The sequence below is a fragment of the Pristiophorus japonicus genome, chromosome 22 (assembly GCF_044704955.1).
Source record: "Pristiophorus japonicus isolate sPriJap1 chromosome 22, sPriJap1.hap1, whole genome shotgun sequence".
Lineage (NCBI taxonomy): Eukaryota > Metazoa > Chordata > Chondrichthyes > Pristiophoridae > Pristiophorus > Pristiophorus japonicus.
In genome coordinates, this window is record NC_091998.1 from 64638878 (window position 1) to 64657042 (window position 18165).

Here is an 18165-nt window from a genome sequence, read left to right on the forward strand (position 1 = left end):
CTGTGGCGGGTTCCCCGGGGTTAGCTGGCTCCAGAACGTTCCCCAGTTCACGTCCCTCTGCCCCCCCCCCCCGGTAAAGTGAGGTGAGTTGCTCCGGTTCACCGGAATGTCTGTACACAGAGAGGCGGATGAGGCCAAATAACCCCAACTGTCGTTAATCTACAGAAAAAAAACCGCGGGGCATTTATTCAATGGGAAAGGTTGTTTTCCTTTAGAAAGCCATTGGGTAATGACTTCACACTGAAGATCCTCTGGCTGGGCGTTGCCTCGCCCTGAAAGTATTGTCCCTTACCTACAGAGCTGGTTACTGTACACGTGTCATTGTCCTCGCAATGTCTAAATCAGCTCTTGTTCCTCTTCCCCAGGCCCTGGGCAGTATGTACTTCCTACACCAGTCCGTGCACACCATCCACCAGTTCGATTTTAAAGGTAATTTTTACAGTTTTACATACACATACTTCTGGCCTTCAATCTACCTCTCTCTTTTTCTCTCTCTCCCTTTCTCTCTCTCTCTTTCTCCCTCTCTCTCTTTTCCCCTCCCCCTCTCTCTCTCTCTTCATCTCTCTCTTTCTATCTCTCTTTCTCTCTTTTTTTTTGTCTCTCCTCTCGTCTCGTCTCTTTTTTTCTCTCTCTTTTTCCTAACTCTGATTTTGTTAATACTACTCTGGTCAGATCTCCTCTGAACTTTCTTCTCTTGTCTCTAAGCTCCCAATCCCTCGTCCTACACACTCGTTTTAAAGAGAGAAAGAAAGAGGGAGAGAATAAAAAGAGATAGAGGTGAAGGAATGTAAGCTTGGCTGTCTGATCACTGCTTGCTGATTTATTTTGTGTCCTCCCCTCCCCCATCCTCCTCCCCCCCCCCCATCCCCATCCTCCCCCCCCCTCCCCCATCCTCACTCCCCCCCCTCCCCCATCCTCACTCCCCCCCCTCCCCCATCCTCACTCCCTCCCCTCTCCCATCCTCACCCCCCCCTCCCCCATCCTCACCCTTGCTGGTGTCTGGGCTGTGGACCTTCTCCCAGAGACACAATTGGAAGTATTTTGTGAAGCTGTGTGACCTCGCTGTGCTGTTGGGTCTGGGGAATAATCCAGTGACCAGTCACAAAGCACATCTGTCCGAGAAGGAAGAGCTGCCCTCCCTATTGGATGGGTGATGCACAGGCCGGGCCTATAGGAACTGGACATCGCGGAAAGAGGGATCAACAGTTTCAAACATTAAGGAAAAAGAAAGACTTGCATTTATAATAGCGCCTTTCATGACCACCGAACGTCTCAAAGCACTTTACAGCCAATGAAGTACTTTTTATTTTGGAGTGTAGTCACTGTTGTAATGTGGGAAACGCGGCAGCCAATTTGCGCACAGCAAGCTCCCACACACAGCAATGTGATAAAGACCAGATAATCTGTTTTTGTTATGCTGATTGAGGGATAAATATTGGCCCCAGGACACCGGGGATAACTCCCCTGCTCTTCTTTGAAATAATGCCATGGGATCTTTTACATCCACCTGAGAGGGCAGATGGGGCCTCGGTTTAACGTCTCATCCGAAAGACGGCACCTCCGACAGTGCGGCACTCCCTCAGCACTGCATTGGAGAGTCAGCCTAGATTTTTGTGCTCAAGTCCCTGGAGTGGGGCTTAAACCCACAACCTTCTGACTCGGAGGCGAGAGTGCTGCCCACTGAGCCACAGCTGACACTGAGTGGAAAAACTGACAGGAAAAACTGTGTGGCTATTCAAAGCAGAGAAGAAGAAACCTCTCTCCCTACAGGAAGGATGTGATTGCACTCGAGAGGGTACAGAGGTGATTTACGAGGTTGTTGCCTGGACTGGAGAATTTTAGTTATGAGGAAAGATTGGATAGGCTGGGTCTGTTTTCTTTGGAATAGAGGAGGCTGAGAGGAGACTTAATTGAGGTGTATAAAATTATGAGGGGCTTGGATAGGATGGACCTATTTCCCTTAGCAGAAGGGTCAACAACCAGGGGACATAGATTTAAAGTAATTGGTAGGAGGTTTAGAGGGGATTTGAGGGGAAATATCTTCACCCAGAGGGTGGTGGGGGTCTGGAACTCACGGCCTGAAAGGGTGGTAGAGGCAGAAACCCTCACCACATTTAAAAAGTACTTGGATGTGCACCTGAAGTACCGTAACCTACAGGGCTACGGACCGAGAGCTGGAAAGTGGGATTAGGCTGGGTAGCTCTTGGTCGGCCGGCACAGACACGATGGGCCGAATGGCCTCCTTCTGTGCTGTAGATTTCTCTGATTTCTCTGCTGCTCCCAGGACTTGGCCAACAATAATGGGTTGAAGCGATGCCCCTCCCGTGAGGATTGCCGCCTGGGACACCGCGTTGAACGTTGGTACCACCGAACAGTACCACGCACCTTTAGCTTCATGCTGCCCCCAGGCTAGGCTGATGCATTGCCCACCCGCCATGTGCAAGGAGCCTAACTTGTCTTCCTTTTGCTTCCATCTAGTTCAAAAGTACAAGGAGGTGTTTGGGAAGGAAATCCATACAAAACATCTGGAAAGCAACAGCATGATTGAGAAAGAGAGGTTTCCACAGGATTTCTGGCCTGAGGTAGGTCTCAAAGCAGGAGAGGCCTGTATCGTATCTCTGGGAGCGACAATGTCCTTGTATGGTGTCTCAGGGCTACACGTACAAAGCATAGCCTTGGAGTGTAGTGAGGCACCTTGTTTACGCGCACTATACGGCAGGAGTCCCCTAGGTCAAGGTTGGAAACCCTGGGTGGATTTGTCTCCCCTCCCTGGGCCAGGGCCCAACACCCCAGCCTGAAACCAACAGAGTGAGATTGAAGCTGGGACCTCCTGGTGAGCACACTCCGTACCACACCAGACGATGCATTTAAATAATGATAAACCTTTGTGGGTGTTTACCGGCTTTGAGTCGTTCCTGAAATATACACACTTGGGAAATAAGAGCAGGAGTAGGCCATTCGGCCCCTCGAGCCTGCTCCGCCATTCAGTAAGATCATGGCTGATCTTCGACCTCAACTCCACTTTCTCGTCGATCTCCATTTCCCTCGATTCTCCTAGAGTCCAAAAATCTATCGATCTTCCCAACCTTGAATATACTCAACGACCCAGCCTCCGCAGTTCTCTGGGGCAGAGAATTCCAAAGATTCACCACCCTCTGAGTGAAGAAATTCCTCCTCATCTCAGTCCTAAATGTCCAACCCCTTATCCTGAGACTGTGACCCCCTGGTTCTAGACTCCCCAGCCTGGGGGGAAACATCCTCCCTGCATCTACCCTGTCAAGCCCCCTCAGAATCCTTATATGTTTCAATGAGATCACCTCTCATTCTTCTAAACTCCAGAGAATATAGGCCCAATCTATTCAATCTCTCCTCAAAGGTCAACCCTCTCATCCCAGGGATCAACTTTCATTGATCCCCCTCTAAGGCAAGTATATCCTTCCTTATGTACAGAGACCCAAACTGTGCACAGTGCTCCAGGTGCGGTCTCATCCAAGTCTTGTAGAAAGACTTCCTTATTCTTGTACTCCAACCCCCTTGCAATAAAGGCCAACATACCATGTACCTTCCTAATTGCTTGCTGTACCTGCATGTTAACGTTCTGTGTTTCATGTACAAGGACACTCAAATCCCTCTGAACACCAACATTTAACAGTTACTATTTAAAACAATATTATTTTTCTATTCTTTCTACCAAAGTGAATAACCTCATATTTCCCACATTATACTCCATCTGCCACCACCTTTCCCACACACTGTAAATGACCCTTGCAGACTCTGTGTCCTCCTCACAGCTTACTTTCCCACCAAGCTTTGTATCGTTAGCAAATCTGGATACACTTGGTTCTTTCATCCAAGTCATTAATATAGATTGTAAATAGCTGAGGCCCCAGCACTGATCCCTGCAGTCATCATCATCATCATCATCATCATATGCAGTCCCTCGGAATCGAGGAAGACTTGCTTCCACTCCTGAAGTGAGTTCTTTGGTGGCTGAACAGTCCAATACGAGAGCCACAGACTCTGTCACAGGTGGGACAGATAGTCGTTGAGGGTAAGGGAGGGTGGGACAGGTTTGCCGCACGCTCTTTCCGCTGCCTGCGCTTGGTTTCTGCATGCTCTCGGCGACGAGACTCGAGGTGCTCAGCGCCCTCCCGGATGCACTTCCTCCACTTAGGGCGGTCTTGGGCCAGGGACTCCCAGGTGTCAGTGGGGATGCTGCACTTTATCAGGGAGGCTTTGAGGGTGTCCTTGTAACGTTTCCGCTGCCCGCCTTTGGCTCGTTTGCCGTTAAGGAGTTCCGAGTAGAGCGCTTGCTTTTGGAGTCTCGTGTCTGGCATGCAGACAATGTGGCCCTGCCCAACGGAGCTGGTCGAGTGTGGTCAGTGCTTCAACGCTGGGGGTGTTAACCTGGATGAGGACGCTAACGTTGGTGCGTTTGTCCTCCCAGGGGATTTGCAGTACTCTGCTAGTAACAGCCTGCCAACCCGAAAATGACCCGTTTATATAAATCGCTCCTTATGTTGTCAAGATTTTTTTCAGTGTCAAAATTCTTGACAAAATGTGTGTTTTGTTTTACTATAATATCAGTTTAATAAAACTTCACACCTTAATGTATGAACTATTGTTTCTCTCCTAGTTTAAATGGTCCCGGAAAGGCTACATTCGGACCCGATGGAGAATCCAGGATCGGTATGTCGCAGTCTTTATCTTTCATTTATCCTTTCCTGTTTGTTTATTGTAGGTATTTGGGGAGTGTTAGCCCGAGAGCTCGACCTTTCCTGGGCCCTGTTCCAAAAGCAAATGACCTGCCGGCTGAGCGTGTTTACAGAAGAGCGGCAGAAGTCTTGCCGTGTTCAGGTGGCACCACACATTCCCTCTTTCACAGGCCATTGGTCCAGCCCTAACAGTGACACAACCAGCTGCCTCCCAATCAGAGAACAGGAACTGGAGGTGGATGGATGCAATGTCTGCAGCTGTGTGAATGCTCACGGGTTTGTAGACTGTTGTCTGCGCCAAACCCCGGAGCCTCCCTCGGGAGCCGGCGCCTCACAACTTGAGCCGCCTCGGGGAAATCCCCTCCGTGCCTTTCAGTTCCGCGCAGAGGGGTTTCCTGTACGGGCTGCTCCTGCACACTCTCTACCTTGCCATCCTCGTCTGCCGTCCGGACACGCCATGGCGTACCATCTTGCCGTCCGGAGAAGGCGGGGGTCCCTGATGGAGGGCACTCTACGCGCAAGTCCTCCCACTATTTATTGGGGACTTGGCTGGGAGGGTGGTGCACGGAGCAGTCCCGTGCAATAAATTTTTAAGCCGGTTCACGGGCTCCCAGGCTCCCAGGCCGCCTGCAATTCCTGCGGTGTGGAAGAGTCCGTGTTCCGTGTTTTTATGGAGTGTGCGAGGTTGCAGCCCCTGTTTCATTATTTAAAGGGGCTGCTCCTCAATTTCTGGTTGCACTTCAGTCCCACACTCCTGATCTTTGGGCACCCTGTGCGGAGGGGAGCGGGTAGGTCCGAGGGCCTCCTCGTAGGACTGCTCCTGGGCACTGCCAAGGGGGCCATCAGCCGGTCCAGGCAGCAGGCGGTCGAGGGGGTCGTTCAGCCCGACTGCCTGCCTCTCTCCTGCGGTTACATCCGAGCCAGGGTGTCCCTGGAGATGGAGCACGCGGTGTCCACCGGTACGCTCGCGGCCTTCCGCAAGAGGTGGGCACCGGAGGGACTGGAGTGCATCATCACCCCGGCAACCAAATTTTAAACTTGATTTATTTTAACGTCCAAAGTTTAATTTGTTTAAAGTGTCGGTTTTAGTGCCCCTTTAATAAGAGGACACTTGTATTAATGTTTCAGCTTAAAATAGTTGTAGAGCTCTTGAGTTGGGAGTGGCTTAGCCAGTCATGTGATGTTCACAAGACTCAATAAAACCCCGGCCAGTTGGGTTCGGAGGATCCACGATGAGGCAGGTGGTTGTGAGCCTGGTGAATGAACTGGTAATGTGTAGTGTGATTGTTAAACCTTTGCTAATAAACCAACTAGTTCTTAATAGCAATGTGTTGCTGTGAATTCTTAAGCAAAAAACCCATGAAGGAAATACATTGCAACAGTGAACCTTTGTAACAGGAACCGGGTGGGGAATTGATAGAGTTATACCACATTAACAGGAGTTGGAGGTAATTGATGAAGACGAACACCCATTCTACTCACCCTCTCGCCCCCCCCCTCCCCCCCCCACATCCCGCATCCCCCATCCCCCATCCCCCAGTGCCACTTTGCCACAAATGTCCATCCTGGGGCATCGTTAACAATGTCTCTTTTGCTCTCTGGAAAGACGGCTCCACTCTGCGACCCCTCTCCATGACCCCGCTGTCGTTGGGAAATCCACCCTCAGTCCAGCCACATCCCATTCTATTCCACTCTGATATAACCACGAGGGTAAAGCACGCCTCCCACTCTGGTTCCTGTTCCTAGTCCCAGTTGAGGTGAAGGTTGAGGTTAAATAGCTGTCGGCTGTCAGGGTGGAACTTTGTCACTTGCTTTCCACTGGGTGTAGTGTATTTGGATTTCCAGATGGCATTCGATAAGGTGCCACATAAAAGGTTACTGCACAAGATAAAAGTTCACGGGGTTGGGGGTAATATATTCGCATGGATAGAGGATTGGCTAACTAACAGAAAACAGAGAGTTGGGATAAATGGGTCTTTTTCCAGTTAGCAAACAGTGACTAGTCAGGTGCCGCAGGGATCAGTGCTGGGTCCCCAACTATTTACAATCTATATTAATGACTTGGATGAAGGGACCGAGTGTAATGTAGCCAAGTTTGCCGATGCTACAAAGATGGATGGGAAAGCAAGTTGTGAGGAGAACACAAAAAATCTGCAAAGGGATATAGACAGGCTAAGTGAGTGGGCAAAAATTTGGCAGATGGAGTATAATGTGGGAAAATGTGAGGTTATCCACTTTGGCAGAAAAAATAGAAAAGCAAATTATAATTTAAATGGAGAAAAATTGCAAAGTGCTGCAGTACAGAGGGACCTGGGGGTTCTTGTGCATGAAACACAATAAGTGAGTATGCAGGTACAGCAAGTGATCAGGAAGGCAAATGGAATGTTGGCCTTTATTGCAAGGGGGATAGAGTATAAAAGCAGAGAAGTCCTGCTACAACTATACAGGGTATTGGTGAGGCCACACCTGGAGTACTGCGTACAGTTTTGGTCTCCGTATTTAAGGAGGGATATACTTGCATGGGAGGCTGTTCAAAGAAGGTTCACTAGGTTGATTCCGGAGATGAGGGGGTTGACTTATGAGGAAAGGTTGAGTAGGTTGGGCCTATACTCATTGGAATTTAGAAGAATGAGAGGTTATCTTATCGAAACATATAAGATAATGAGGGGGCTCGACAAGGTGGATGCAGAGAGGATATTTCCACTCATAGGGGAAACTAAAACTAGGGGGCATAGTCTCAGAATAAGGGACCACCCATTTAAAACTCAGATGAGGAGGAATTTCTTCTCTCAGAAGGTTGCAATTCTCTGCCCCAGAGAGCTGTGGAGGCTGGGTCATTGAATATATTTAAGGTGGAGATAGATTTTTGAGTGATAAGGGAATAAGGGGTTAAGAGGAGCGGGTGGGGAAGTGGAGCTGAGTCCGTGATTGGATCAGCCATGATCTTATTAAATAGCGGAGCAGGCTCGAGGGGCCAGGTGGCCTACTCCTGCTCCTATTTCTTATATTGTTAAACCGAGGCCCCGTCTGCCCTCCCAGGTGGATGTAAAAGATTCCGCGGCACTGTTCGAAGAAGAGCAGAGGGGTTTCCCGCGTTTTTCTGACCACTATTTATCCTTCAACCAACATTGCTTAAAAAAAAACATTATCTGGTCTTTATCACGTTGCTGTTTGTGGGAGCTTGCTGTGCGCAAATTGGGCGCTTTTCCCGCATTACAACAGTGACTGCACTTCAAAGGTACTTCATTTGCTGTAAAGGGCTTTGTGACATCCTGAGATCGTCTCGGTCACGCAGTTGGTGCAAAGACACCTCTTTCTTTAAAAAAATTAGCCTTGTCAGCAGAAGGTGGGAGAATTGGCAAGTCATGGGGTGTTGCAGTGTGAGCAGGATTGGGAGCTGGTCACAGCAGGGATGGGAATGAGGGCCTGTTACTAATTTTCCCACTTTTCCCATTAGCACAATCTCTTCACACATGCACATATTTTTCTCCCCTGTGGCAGGATCTTCGATCTGGTGAACATCCATCTTTTCCACGATGCCTCCAACCTCATTGCCTGGAAAAGTCCTTCCATCTTCCCGGGAAACAGGCGGAAGGCACTGGGCCACGTGCTCAGCAGGTAGGTGATGCCACACGGAAGAGAGAGATGGACGCTGGCTGTGAGATGATTGGACCAGTACAGACCAGGGTGGGCTGGTCTGGTTTGAACCAAGGCTTTTCCCTATCAATTCCTGACAGCCAAAAACTTAGCATGAGGAATGGAAAAGGTCACGAGGTGTGGGAAGCGGTTCTGCTCTCCCACGATTGGTGCATTATTGTATCAATGTATCTAACCCCGTGCTGTACCTGCCCTGAGTGTGTTTGATGGGACAGTGTAGAGGGAGCTTTATTCTGTATCTAACCCCCTGTACCTGCCCTGGGAGTGTTTGATGGGACAGTGTAGAGGGAGCTTTACTCTGTATCTAACCCCGTGCTATACCTGCCCTGGGAGTGTTTGATGGGACAGTGTAGAGGGAGCTTTACTCTATATCTAACCCCGTGCTGTACCTGCCCTGGGAGTGTTTGATGGGACAGTGTAGAGGGAGCTTTACTCTGTATCTAACCCCGTGCTGTACCTGCCCTGGGAGTGTTTGATGGGACAGTGTAGAGGGAGCTTTACTCTGTATCTAACCCCGTGCTGTACCTGCCCTGGGAGTGTTTGATGGGGACAGTGTAGAGGGAGCTTCACTCTGTATCTAACCCCCTGTACCTGCCCTGGGAGTGTTTGATGGGACAGTGTAGAGGGAGCTTTACTCTGTATCTAACCCCGTGCTGTACCTGCCCTGGGAGTGTTTGATGGGACAGTGTAGAGGGAGCTTTACTCTGTATCTAACCCCCTGTACCTGCCCTGGGAGTGTTTGATGGGACAGTGTAGAGGGAGCTTTACTCTGTATCTAACCCCTTGTACCTTCCCTGGGAATGTTTGATGGGACAGTGTAGAGGGAGCTTTACTCTAATTTTGTTTTAAATTTACTCACCAATTTTTCTCTTGTCCTCTCCTGTCCCAATGACATGACCTCTCTCTGGGAGTGGATCTGCAGATGATGGTCTGTGTCCAGTACCTCACCCAATCAACAGTGGCCTTTGACAGTGAGTGTCAAAGGTTATTCAACGGCAGAGAAGCCTGGGAGTTGTCTCACCTCTCTACATTACACTGACATCTTTCTCCAGCATCTGTCCTCTTTGAGTCGCACAGACCCCTCCCTTGGTATCTCCTCTCTGTGTGTCCCACTGACCATCACTCCCAGAACCTTCCCCTCTGTTTCCCAATGGCTCGCTATCTCCAGCATCTCCCTTAAGAACAAAAGAAATAGGAGCAGGAGTCGGCCATTCGGCCCCTTGAGTCTGTTCCGTCATTCAATAAGATCATGGCTGATCTGATCTTGGCCTCAGCTTCACTTCCCCGCCCGTTCCCCATAAACCCTTTATTCCTTTATCGTTCAAAAATCTGTCTATCCCCGCCTTAAATACATTCAATGTCCCAGCTTCCACAGCTCTCTGGGGCAGAGAATTCCACAGATTCACGACCCTCTGAGAAAAGAAATTCCTCCTCATCTTCGTCTTAGTGGGTGACCCCTTATTCTGAGACTATGCCCCCTAGTTCTAGATTCGCCCACGAGGGGAAACATCCTCTTTGCATCTACCCTGTCCAGCCCCCTCAGAATCTTATACGTTTCAATAAGATCACCTCTCATTCTTCGAAACTCCAATGAGTATCGGCCCAACCTGCTCAACCTTTCCTCATCTCCGGAATCAACCTGGTGGACCTTTGCTCTGTCCAGTGTTCCCTGTCCCCGGTGTTTCTCTGGCCCATTGGGAAAGTAGCCACAGACTGTATTGTGCTGGGGTTAAATGGACAGTCACACTGTTCCTCCAAGAGGTGAGTAATAACTGATGGGGTGTTTAGCATTAGCATCAATGGGTGAGGTTTGCCAGTTCCTCGATTTGATTTTAATTCACTCCTGGTATCACTACCCTGTGTACTGATGATTCAGTTTGCAAAACCAAACTGGTGCTGAGATTCAAGAGATAAACAGGGACCTGTACAAGATCAGGGTGACTCCCAAACCCTCGTAACTTGTGCTTACTGCGCATAATGCCCCTTTCATCTCCAATTTCCAGTTTCAATTAAATACATTTAAACACTAGCTGGAATATTGTCCAATTCTGGGCACCGCACTTTAGGAAGGACATGAAGGCTTTGTAGAGGGTGCAGAAAATATTTACGAGAATGGTTCCAGGGATGAGTTCCGTGGAGAGACTGGAGAAGCCGGGGTTGTTCTCCCTGGAGCAGAGAAGGCTGAGTGGAGGTGTTTAAAATCATGACGGGTTTAGGTAGAGTAAATGAAGAGAGGCTGTTTCCAATGGCTGAAGGGTCGATAACCAGAGGGCCCAGATTTAAGGCAACATGAGGAAAAACATTTTTTACGCAATGAGTGCTTAGGAATTGGAATGCACTGCCTCCATCATATCAGCATCACAGGCAGTCCCTCGAGTCGAGGATGACTTGCTTCACAGGTGTTTCAGTGATGGACCCAAAACCCCAGGTCCCGGACTAAACCTTGAAGGGTGGAAGATGCGTGCGTTGTGTGTATTGTCAGTAAGATGGCGGATCATTGGCAGTGAGTGATGGTCCAGCGTCCGTGTCCGTGTGAGGGGAATCGACCAGCGACAGCACGCAGAGCGAACCCGAGCGGGATCCGACTCCGTAATGGTGGTTAGTTAGCGGATGTCCCCGAACTCACTGCTTGGGATTTTTTGATCATTTTTTTTTAAAAAGAGCGAACCATCTTTTAGAATGCACTGCCCGATAGGGCGGTGGCTACAGATTCAATCGTAGCCTTCAAAATGGAATTGGATAAATACTTGAAGGAGAAAAGTTGCAGGGATATGAGGAGAGAGCGGGGGAGTGGGACTAACGGGATTGCTGTTCGAGAGAGCCGGTGCAGACTCGATGGGCCGAATGGCCTCCTTCTGTGCCGTACTGTTCTATGGTTCTACAATTAATCTACCAACATGAAAATTGTTTCTGTTCCTCTGGTGCCTCAGTAGGCTTCCCGTTCCTGATTGGTGTCCAGTCACTCCTGCTGGGACCATGCAAGTGTGTGGTCATTGGGTAAGGCCAGAGTCGGGCTCCGGCGTGGTTCCCTCCACAGTGGAATAGCCCGAGTACATTTACTGCCCTGGCTCACAGGTGGAGAACAGCCATAAAAGGAAATTCTGTGCGCAAATTGGCTGCCGCGTTTCCCACATTACAACTGTGACGACACTTCAAAGGTACGTCATTGGCTGGAAATCTGAAATAAAGGCAAAAAATGCTGGAAACATTCGGCAGGTCAGGCTGCATCTGTGGAGAGAGAAACTGCTAATGTTTCAGGTTGAAGTCCCACTCCAGGGACTTGAGCACATAAATCTAGGCTGACACCCCAGTGCAGTGCTGAGGGAGTGCCGCACTGTCGGAGGTGCCGTCTTTCGGATGAGCCGTTAAACTGAGGCCCCGTCTGCTCTCTCAGGTGAACATAAAGGATCCCGTGGCACTATTTCGAGGAAGAGCAGGGGAGTTATCCCCGGTGTCCTGGTCAATATTTATCCCTCAATCAACATAACAAAAAAGCAGATTATCTGGTCATTATCATATTGCTGCTTGTGGGAGCTTGCTGTGCACAAGTTGGCTGCCGCGTTTCCCACATTACAACAGTGACTACACTCCAAAAGTACTTCATTGGCTGTAGAGTACTTTGGAACGTCCAGTGGTCATGAAAGGCGCTATATAAGTGCAAGTCTTTCTTTCTTGAAGTGTATCTTCTACTTCTGGTTTTCACAGGATTACAGACACCCGTTATGAGAAGATGCCGTTCTTAATTTTTGGAGACTTCAATGTGCGCCTGGACGCCAAGAGAGTGGTTGAGGTAGTTGTCCCGAATTACTGCATGGATTTGCCTGACTGTACGATTAATATGCTGCACAGTGGAACCACTCCACAGAACTCCAGTGGACCAAACCGATTTCTGCTCACTCCCACTGCACAGAATCCCAGTAAACCCAATCCTTCCTATTCACGTCATCACTTACCCCTTTTAAGTTCATTGTAAGAATTCCAATATTGCCATTGTGATATCCCGTCAACATAGGAAAAAAAATAGGTGCAGGAGTAGGCCATTCGGCCGTTCGAGCCTGCACCGCCATTCAATATGATCCTGGCTGATCATTCACCTCAGTACCCCTTTCCTGCTTTCTCTCCATACCCCTTGATTTCTTTAGCCGTAAGGGCCACATTTAACTCCCTTTTGAATATATCTAACGAATTGGCCTCAACAACTCTCTGTGATAGAGAATTCCACAGGTTCACCACTCTCTGGGTGAAGAAGTTTCTCCTCATCTCGGTCCTAAATGGCTTACCCCTTATCCTTAGACTGTGACCCCTGGTTCTGGACTTCCCCAACATCGGGAACATTCTTCCTGCATCTAACCTGTCTAACCCCGTCAGAATTGCATATGTTTCGATGAGATCCCCTCTCATTCTTCTACATTCCAGTGAATATAAGCCGAGTCGATCCAGTCTTTCTTCATATGTCAATCCTGCCATCCCGGGCATCAGTCTGGTGAAACTTCAAGATCGACTGCTGATCGTAGAATCGAAGAATGATACCGCACAGGAGGAGGCCATTCGGCCCATCCTGCCTGTGCCAGCTCTTTGGCAGAGCGATCCGATCAGTCCCACTCTTTCCCCCCTCCCCCGGGCTCTGTAACTGTTTTCCCTTCCAGAATGTATTCAATTCCCCTTTTGAAAGTTACCATTGAATCTGCTCCCACCGCCCTTTAAGGCAGCGCGTTCCTGACCATAATAACTCGCTGCGTAAAAGAAAAAATGTTTCCTCATCTCCCCCTCTGGTTCTTTTGCCAACCGCCTTAAACCTGTGCCCCCCTGGTTACCGACCCTCCTGCCCCTGGGAACAGTCTCTCCCTAGTTACTCTATCAAAACCCCTCATGATTTTGAACGCCTCTATCAAATCTCCCCTTAACCTTCTCTGCACTAGGGAGTACAAGCCCAGCTTCTCCAGTCTATCCTGATAACCGAAGCCCCTCATCCCTGGTACTATTCTGGTCAATCTCTTCTCCAAGGCCTTGACATCCGTCCTGTATACAGTGCCCAGCGTTGGACACAATACTCCAGCTAAGGCCGAACCAATGTTTTATACAGGTTTAGTATAACTGATTGCTATTTTTTTTAATGAATTGTGTGACTTGAGTCCAATAAAACCAGTTTCCTGTGTCTCTATATTTGCAGACCCTCTGTAGCACAGCTTCTGTGCAGACCATATCGAACGCTGATGCTGAAGATGTGAAGAAGGTCGTCTTTCAGGAGAGAGATAATGACCACAAGGTATGAGCGTAAAGATTTATTGCGCGTCAGTCCGGGTGGGAGCCTGTACTCGAAGCAACCACTTTCTGCTGTGGGAGATGTGGGTCATTGGTGCTTGGACTGTGTGGACAGGATTTTGAACCCATGCCCTAAAGGGTCAGCCGTGGCTCAGTGGGCAGCACCCTCGCCTCTGAGTCAGGAGGTTGTGGGTTCAAGTCCCACTCCAGAGACCTGAGCACAAAAATCCAGGCTGACACTCCCAGTGCAGGGCTGAGGGAGTGCTGCACTGTCGGAGGGCCGTCTTTCGGATGAGATGTTAAACCGAGGCCCCACCTGCTCTCCCAGGTCGGCACTATAGTGTGACGTCCCAAATCCGGAAACCTCGGGACGGAGGCCGTTCCGGATTCCGTGTATTTCCGGATTTCGGAACATCTTTGCCTGGGCCAAGATGGGGGTGGGTGAGCTTGGGCCGCCAAGGAGGGGTAGTCTGGATTTCGGAACATTTTCCGGTTTACGGACGACCCCGCCAGGGATCGGTCTGGTGATTGGATTCCGGAACATTCCGAATTTCGGAACTCCGGATTTCAGATGCTCAACCTGTATTTCGAAGAAGAGCAGGGGAGTTATCCCCGGTGCCCTGGGGCCAATCAACATAACAAAAACAGATTATCTGGTCTTTATCACATTGCTGTTTGTGGAAGCTAATTGGAGACTTGACGGGGCAGAACTTGCCCTCGCTGATCTTAAAGATTTTTCTCCGCCACAATCCATGGGGACGAGAGTAAAATTCAGCTCTTTAAAATGTTATTTTTTTTACCGTGCGGTGTTCGGGCAGATGTCGATTGGTGTCATCATCACGCTAACACGTTACAATGTCCCTCCCCTTCAGTTAAAGGGGAGGGCCATTGTGAACTCTGCATTTAGTTTAGCTTGGGCCCACCAGGGAGGGTTTCAGCCGGGCCAGCGGCCTAGTATCCAAGAGGGGGGTGTCCGGCCCGCCAAACCCGTGGACGCCATTGTTGGACCGACCTCCGAGTCAGCCGACAATTAAAGTAAAATTTTGGCCGCGGCAGAGCGCTCTCCCCTTTAAGGGTGGATGGATCGCCCAGCCGCAAGGAGCTTACCGCCCGGGAAAGCTGTCGGGGGGAACTGATCCACTCCCGCGGTGGCAATTTCCCACGCGAGGCGGAAAGGTGATGGGGGGGGGGTGGGGGGGTCAGTGCCGGTCGGCGGATGGTCGGCGCCTGCCCGACGGGGCGGCTACACCGGCGGAGTGGTGCCGAGCACCGCTGGGGAAAACATGGAGGGCAATTTCCGAACTGTCGGTGATTCTGCGGCGACTAGGCGGTGAGTCCTCACCGACCCATTGCCCGCCCGTTTGGGGCAGTCGTGGCTCTGATCGAAAGGGGCAATTTCGGCCCCGTGAGTGGGCAGTGCAGCGAGCTCCGGGGGGGGTGGCGGGGAGAGAGGTGTCGTTGGACCCGTGGTTCCCAAAGCTCTCCCCCCACGGGGGGTTTTCCTCGCCTCGTGTCTGGGCCTGTTGTAGACTCATCGAGAGAGACTGATTGTCGGGATTAGTCAGGAACTCCTTTACCGCTGTGTCACACGACTCGATCATCGGCAGTCCCTCGAGTCGAGGAGGACTTGCTTCCAAGTCAAAAAGCTCACGGGTGTTTCGGTGAAGGACCTAATATTCCAGATCCTGAACTACATCCTGAAGGGTGGAAGATGCCTGTGTGTGGATTTTTTTAACGTGGGGTGACCGTTGCACACCAACCACCACACGGGCTTGACAGAGCGAGGCCTTGGTTCACGCGACTACCAGGATGGTAGGTGGTGAACCAGATGGATCTGGCTCTCTCTTTCATCCAGTAACTCCTAAGCCTGGTATCCAAAGGCTTTAGTTGGTGTCTGTAAGTCGATCCTGTGGGACAGAGGATAATTAAACATGCTAATATATGTTGAATACACATTTGTGTCATTACATACATCATCATCATGGGCAGTCCCTCGGAATCGAGGAAGACTTGCTTCCACTCTAAAAGTGAGTTCTCAGGTAACTGAACAGTCCAATACGGGAATTACAGTCTCTGTCACAGGTGGGACAGACAGTGGTTGAGGGAAGGGGAGGGTGGGACTGGTTTGCCGCACGCTCCTTCCGCTGTCTGCGCTTGCTTTCTGCATGCTCTCGGCGACGAGACTCGAGGTGCTCAGCGCCCTCCCGGATGCACTTCCTCCACTTAGGATGGTCTTTGGCCAGGGACTCCCAGGTGTCGGTGGGGATGTTGCACTTTATCAGGGAGGCTTTGAGGGTGTCCCTGTAACGTTTCCTCTGCCCACCTTTGTCTTGTTTGCCGTGAAGGAGTTCCGAGTAGAGCGCTTGCTTTTGGAGCCTCGTGTCGGGCATGCGGAAAATGTGGCCCGCCCAGCAGAGCTGATCGAGTGTGGTCAGTGCTTCGATGCTGGGGATGTTGGCCTGGTCGAGGACGCTAATGTTGGTGCGTCTGTCCTCCCAGGATCCTGTGGAGACATCGTTGGTGGTATTTCTCCAGCGACTTGAGGTGTCTACTGCACATGGTCCATGTCTCTGAGCCATACAGGAGGTGGGTATTACTACAGCGCTGTAGACCATGAGCTTGGTGGCAGATTTGAGGGCCTGGTCTTCAAACACTCTTTTCCTCAGGCGGCCGAAGGCTGCACTGGCGCACTGGAGGTGGTGTTGGATCTTGTCGTCGATGCCTTCTCATTGATAAGAGGCTCCAGGGTATGGGAAATGGTCCATAACATACAGCGGTCCCTGATAGCTGTCTGGTCAAGTGAGAAATGTTTCATTATCTTTACCATGCAGGTGTTGCTGAGGATTGAATCAAAAACCTTCGACTACTTTGATCAAGATGTTTTCCGAGAAAACAATGGAAAAGCTGTTCGTAAATTCAAATCCATTTGAGAGATTACTTTTGCATTCCATGTGATTTGCTCATGCCCAACCCTCCTTGCACAGTGTAGGACTGTGACCATTTGCCTCTCTCTCTTTTAGCTGTTAGAGTTTGACAAGGAGCTGGCCACATTCAACAATGAAATCTGTGAACTGGACATTCAGTTTCCACCGAGGTATGTGAAGATTAAAACAGGGAGCGTGGGTTAAAGTAACAGATTCCTAGATTGGAGAAGGAAGTTATTCGTGTAAACTAGAAAGTAATTCTAGAAAGCCGCCTTCCTGCATCTATTTAAACTATTGCGGGGGGAGGGGGGGGGTACTGCCTAGCGCCCCGTTTGGGAGCGGTAACAGCCGTGAGATGGGAGTTCCCGTGTCGGGCGCGGAAGTCCCACCCTGCTCGCGATATTGGGATTACCGCCCCTGAGAGGAAATGGAGCGCAAAACAACACAATCCACTTCCTCCGTGGGGTACTAAGAGGGCGGAAGCATGGGGAGAGAGGCTCAGCACTACGCACTGGGCGGCATAGCGCTGCCGTGGAGAAGGAGCCTTCCCCCTTCATTAAAGGGAAGGGCCAAGCTGCTGATTCTGGACCACCAGGGAGCGGGCTGCCGGGCATTCAGCCTGGCACTCAAGCGGAGCGTCGGGCTGACCGATCGCGGCACGGAACCCGCGTTCAACGAGCCAACCGGGCGCTCGGGAAAACGCCGACATTCTTTTCAAACCGACACCTCCCCTTTAAATAGCGCCCCGCGAGCCTTTCTCCCCCCCCCCCCCCCCCCGGTTCACCTCCCCTGAAGCTGTCTCTGTCATCGCCCGGCGCATCTTCAGGGGGCGTGGGCCAAGTTTTGTTCCGGGGCGAAAACGGGACGCTGCAGAGCGGGGCGCCACCGCGGAATTTAGCGGGAGTCGTTAGCGGCACCGCGCCCGGCTGAAAAGTCGGGGAGGTGCTAACGGGAGGTGAAGACAGCCCCAATTTCTTCCCCTAAGACTCTTAAGTGAGGAAAAGTAAATGTCACAAACACTCACCTACCTGATCCCAGTCCAATGTTCCAAAGAAGCAAGTCCCATCTTATTCCTTCCATTAAAACAGGAATTCCCAACTTGAAATGCGTTTCTATTTTGTTCTCGTTGCACGAACTCCCAACACACCCACTGCATGGACTTGCATTGGATCCACTCCTGTTGTGGAGAATTCCAGTGGATCGGATCCACTCCCCATGCATGCGACTGAACGTCTCTTCCTTTTACTTTCCTGGATCCCGTGGCGCTGGGTGACCAGACCAGGGTCCGTGACTCTAGTGTGAGCCAGGGGGCAGACTGAAGACCAGGAGAGTGAGGTCACTCGACTTTCTCTGTGGGGCTCTGCTGTGGGAGAGGTTGATTGGTCTAATGGCGAGAATGTTGTGTTTGCCTTTCCAGTTACCCATACAGTGAAGTCAACACTGAGGGAACACAATATGCAAATACCCGCTGCCCAGCCTGGTGTGATCGAATCCTCATGTCTCCATCCGCCAAGGAAGTTGTGGTCAAGGTAACGTCCCTTCCCGCAGACCAATGGTCAGTGGCAGCTCGCACTGATATTTCTCCGACAGCTCAAATGCCCCATCCT

The 18165-nt window shown here is 50.5% G+C and overlaps 1 protein-coding gene across 1 annotated transcript in view; it reads left to right on the top strand.

The window, feature by feature from the left end:
- The window catches only part of LOC139235114 (inositol polyphosphate-5-phosphatase A-like), a 93793-nt gene that overhangs the window by 61054 nt on the left and 14574 nt on the right, over positions 1–18165 (top strand). Inside the window, exons 5-13 of the mRNA XM_070866295.1 lie at positions 366–429; positions 2479–2582; positions 4637–4689; positions 8217–8333; positions 12078–12162; positions 13543–13638; positions 16466–16540; positions 16655–16728; positions 17976–18087. Coding sequence (XP_070722396.1) covers positions 366–429; positions 2479–2582; positions 4637–4689; positions 8217–8333; positions 12078–12162; positions 13543–13638; positions 16466–16540; positions 16655–16728; positions 17976–18087 — 780 coding nt within the window. The remainder of the gene's footprint in view (positions 1–365; positions 430–2478; positions 2583–4636; positions 4690–8216; positions 8334–12077; positions 12163–13542; positions 13639–16465; positions 16541–16654; positions 16729–17975; positions 18088–18165) is intronic.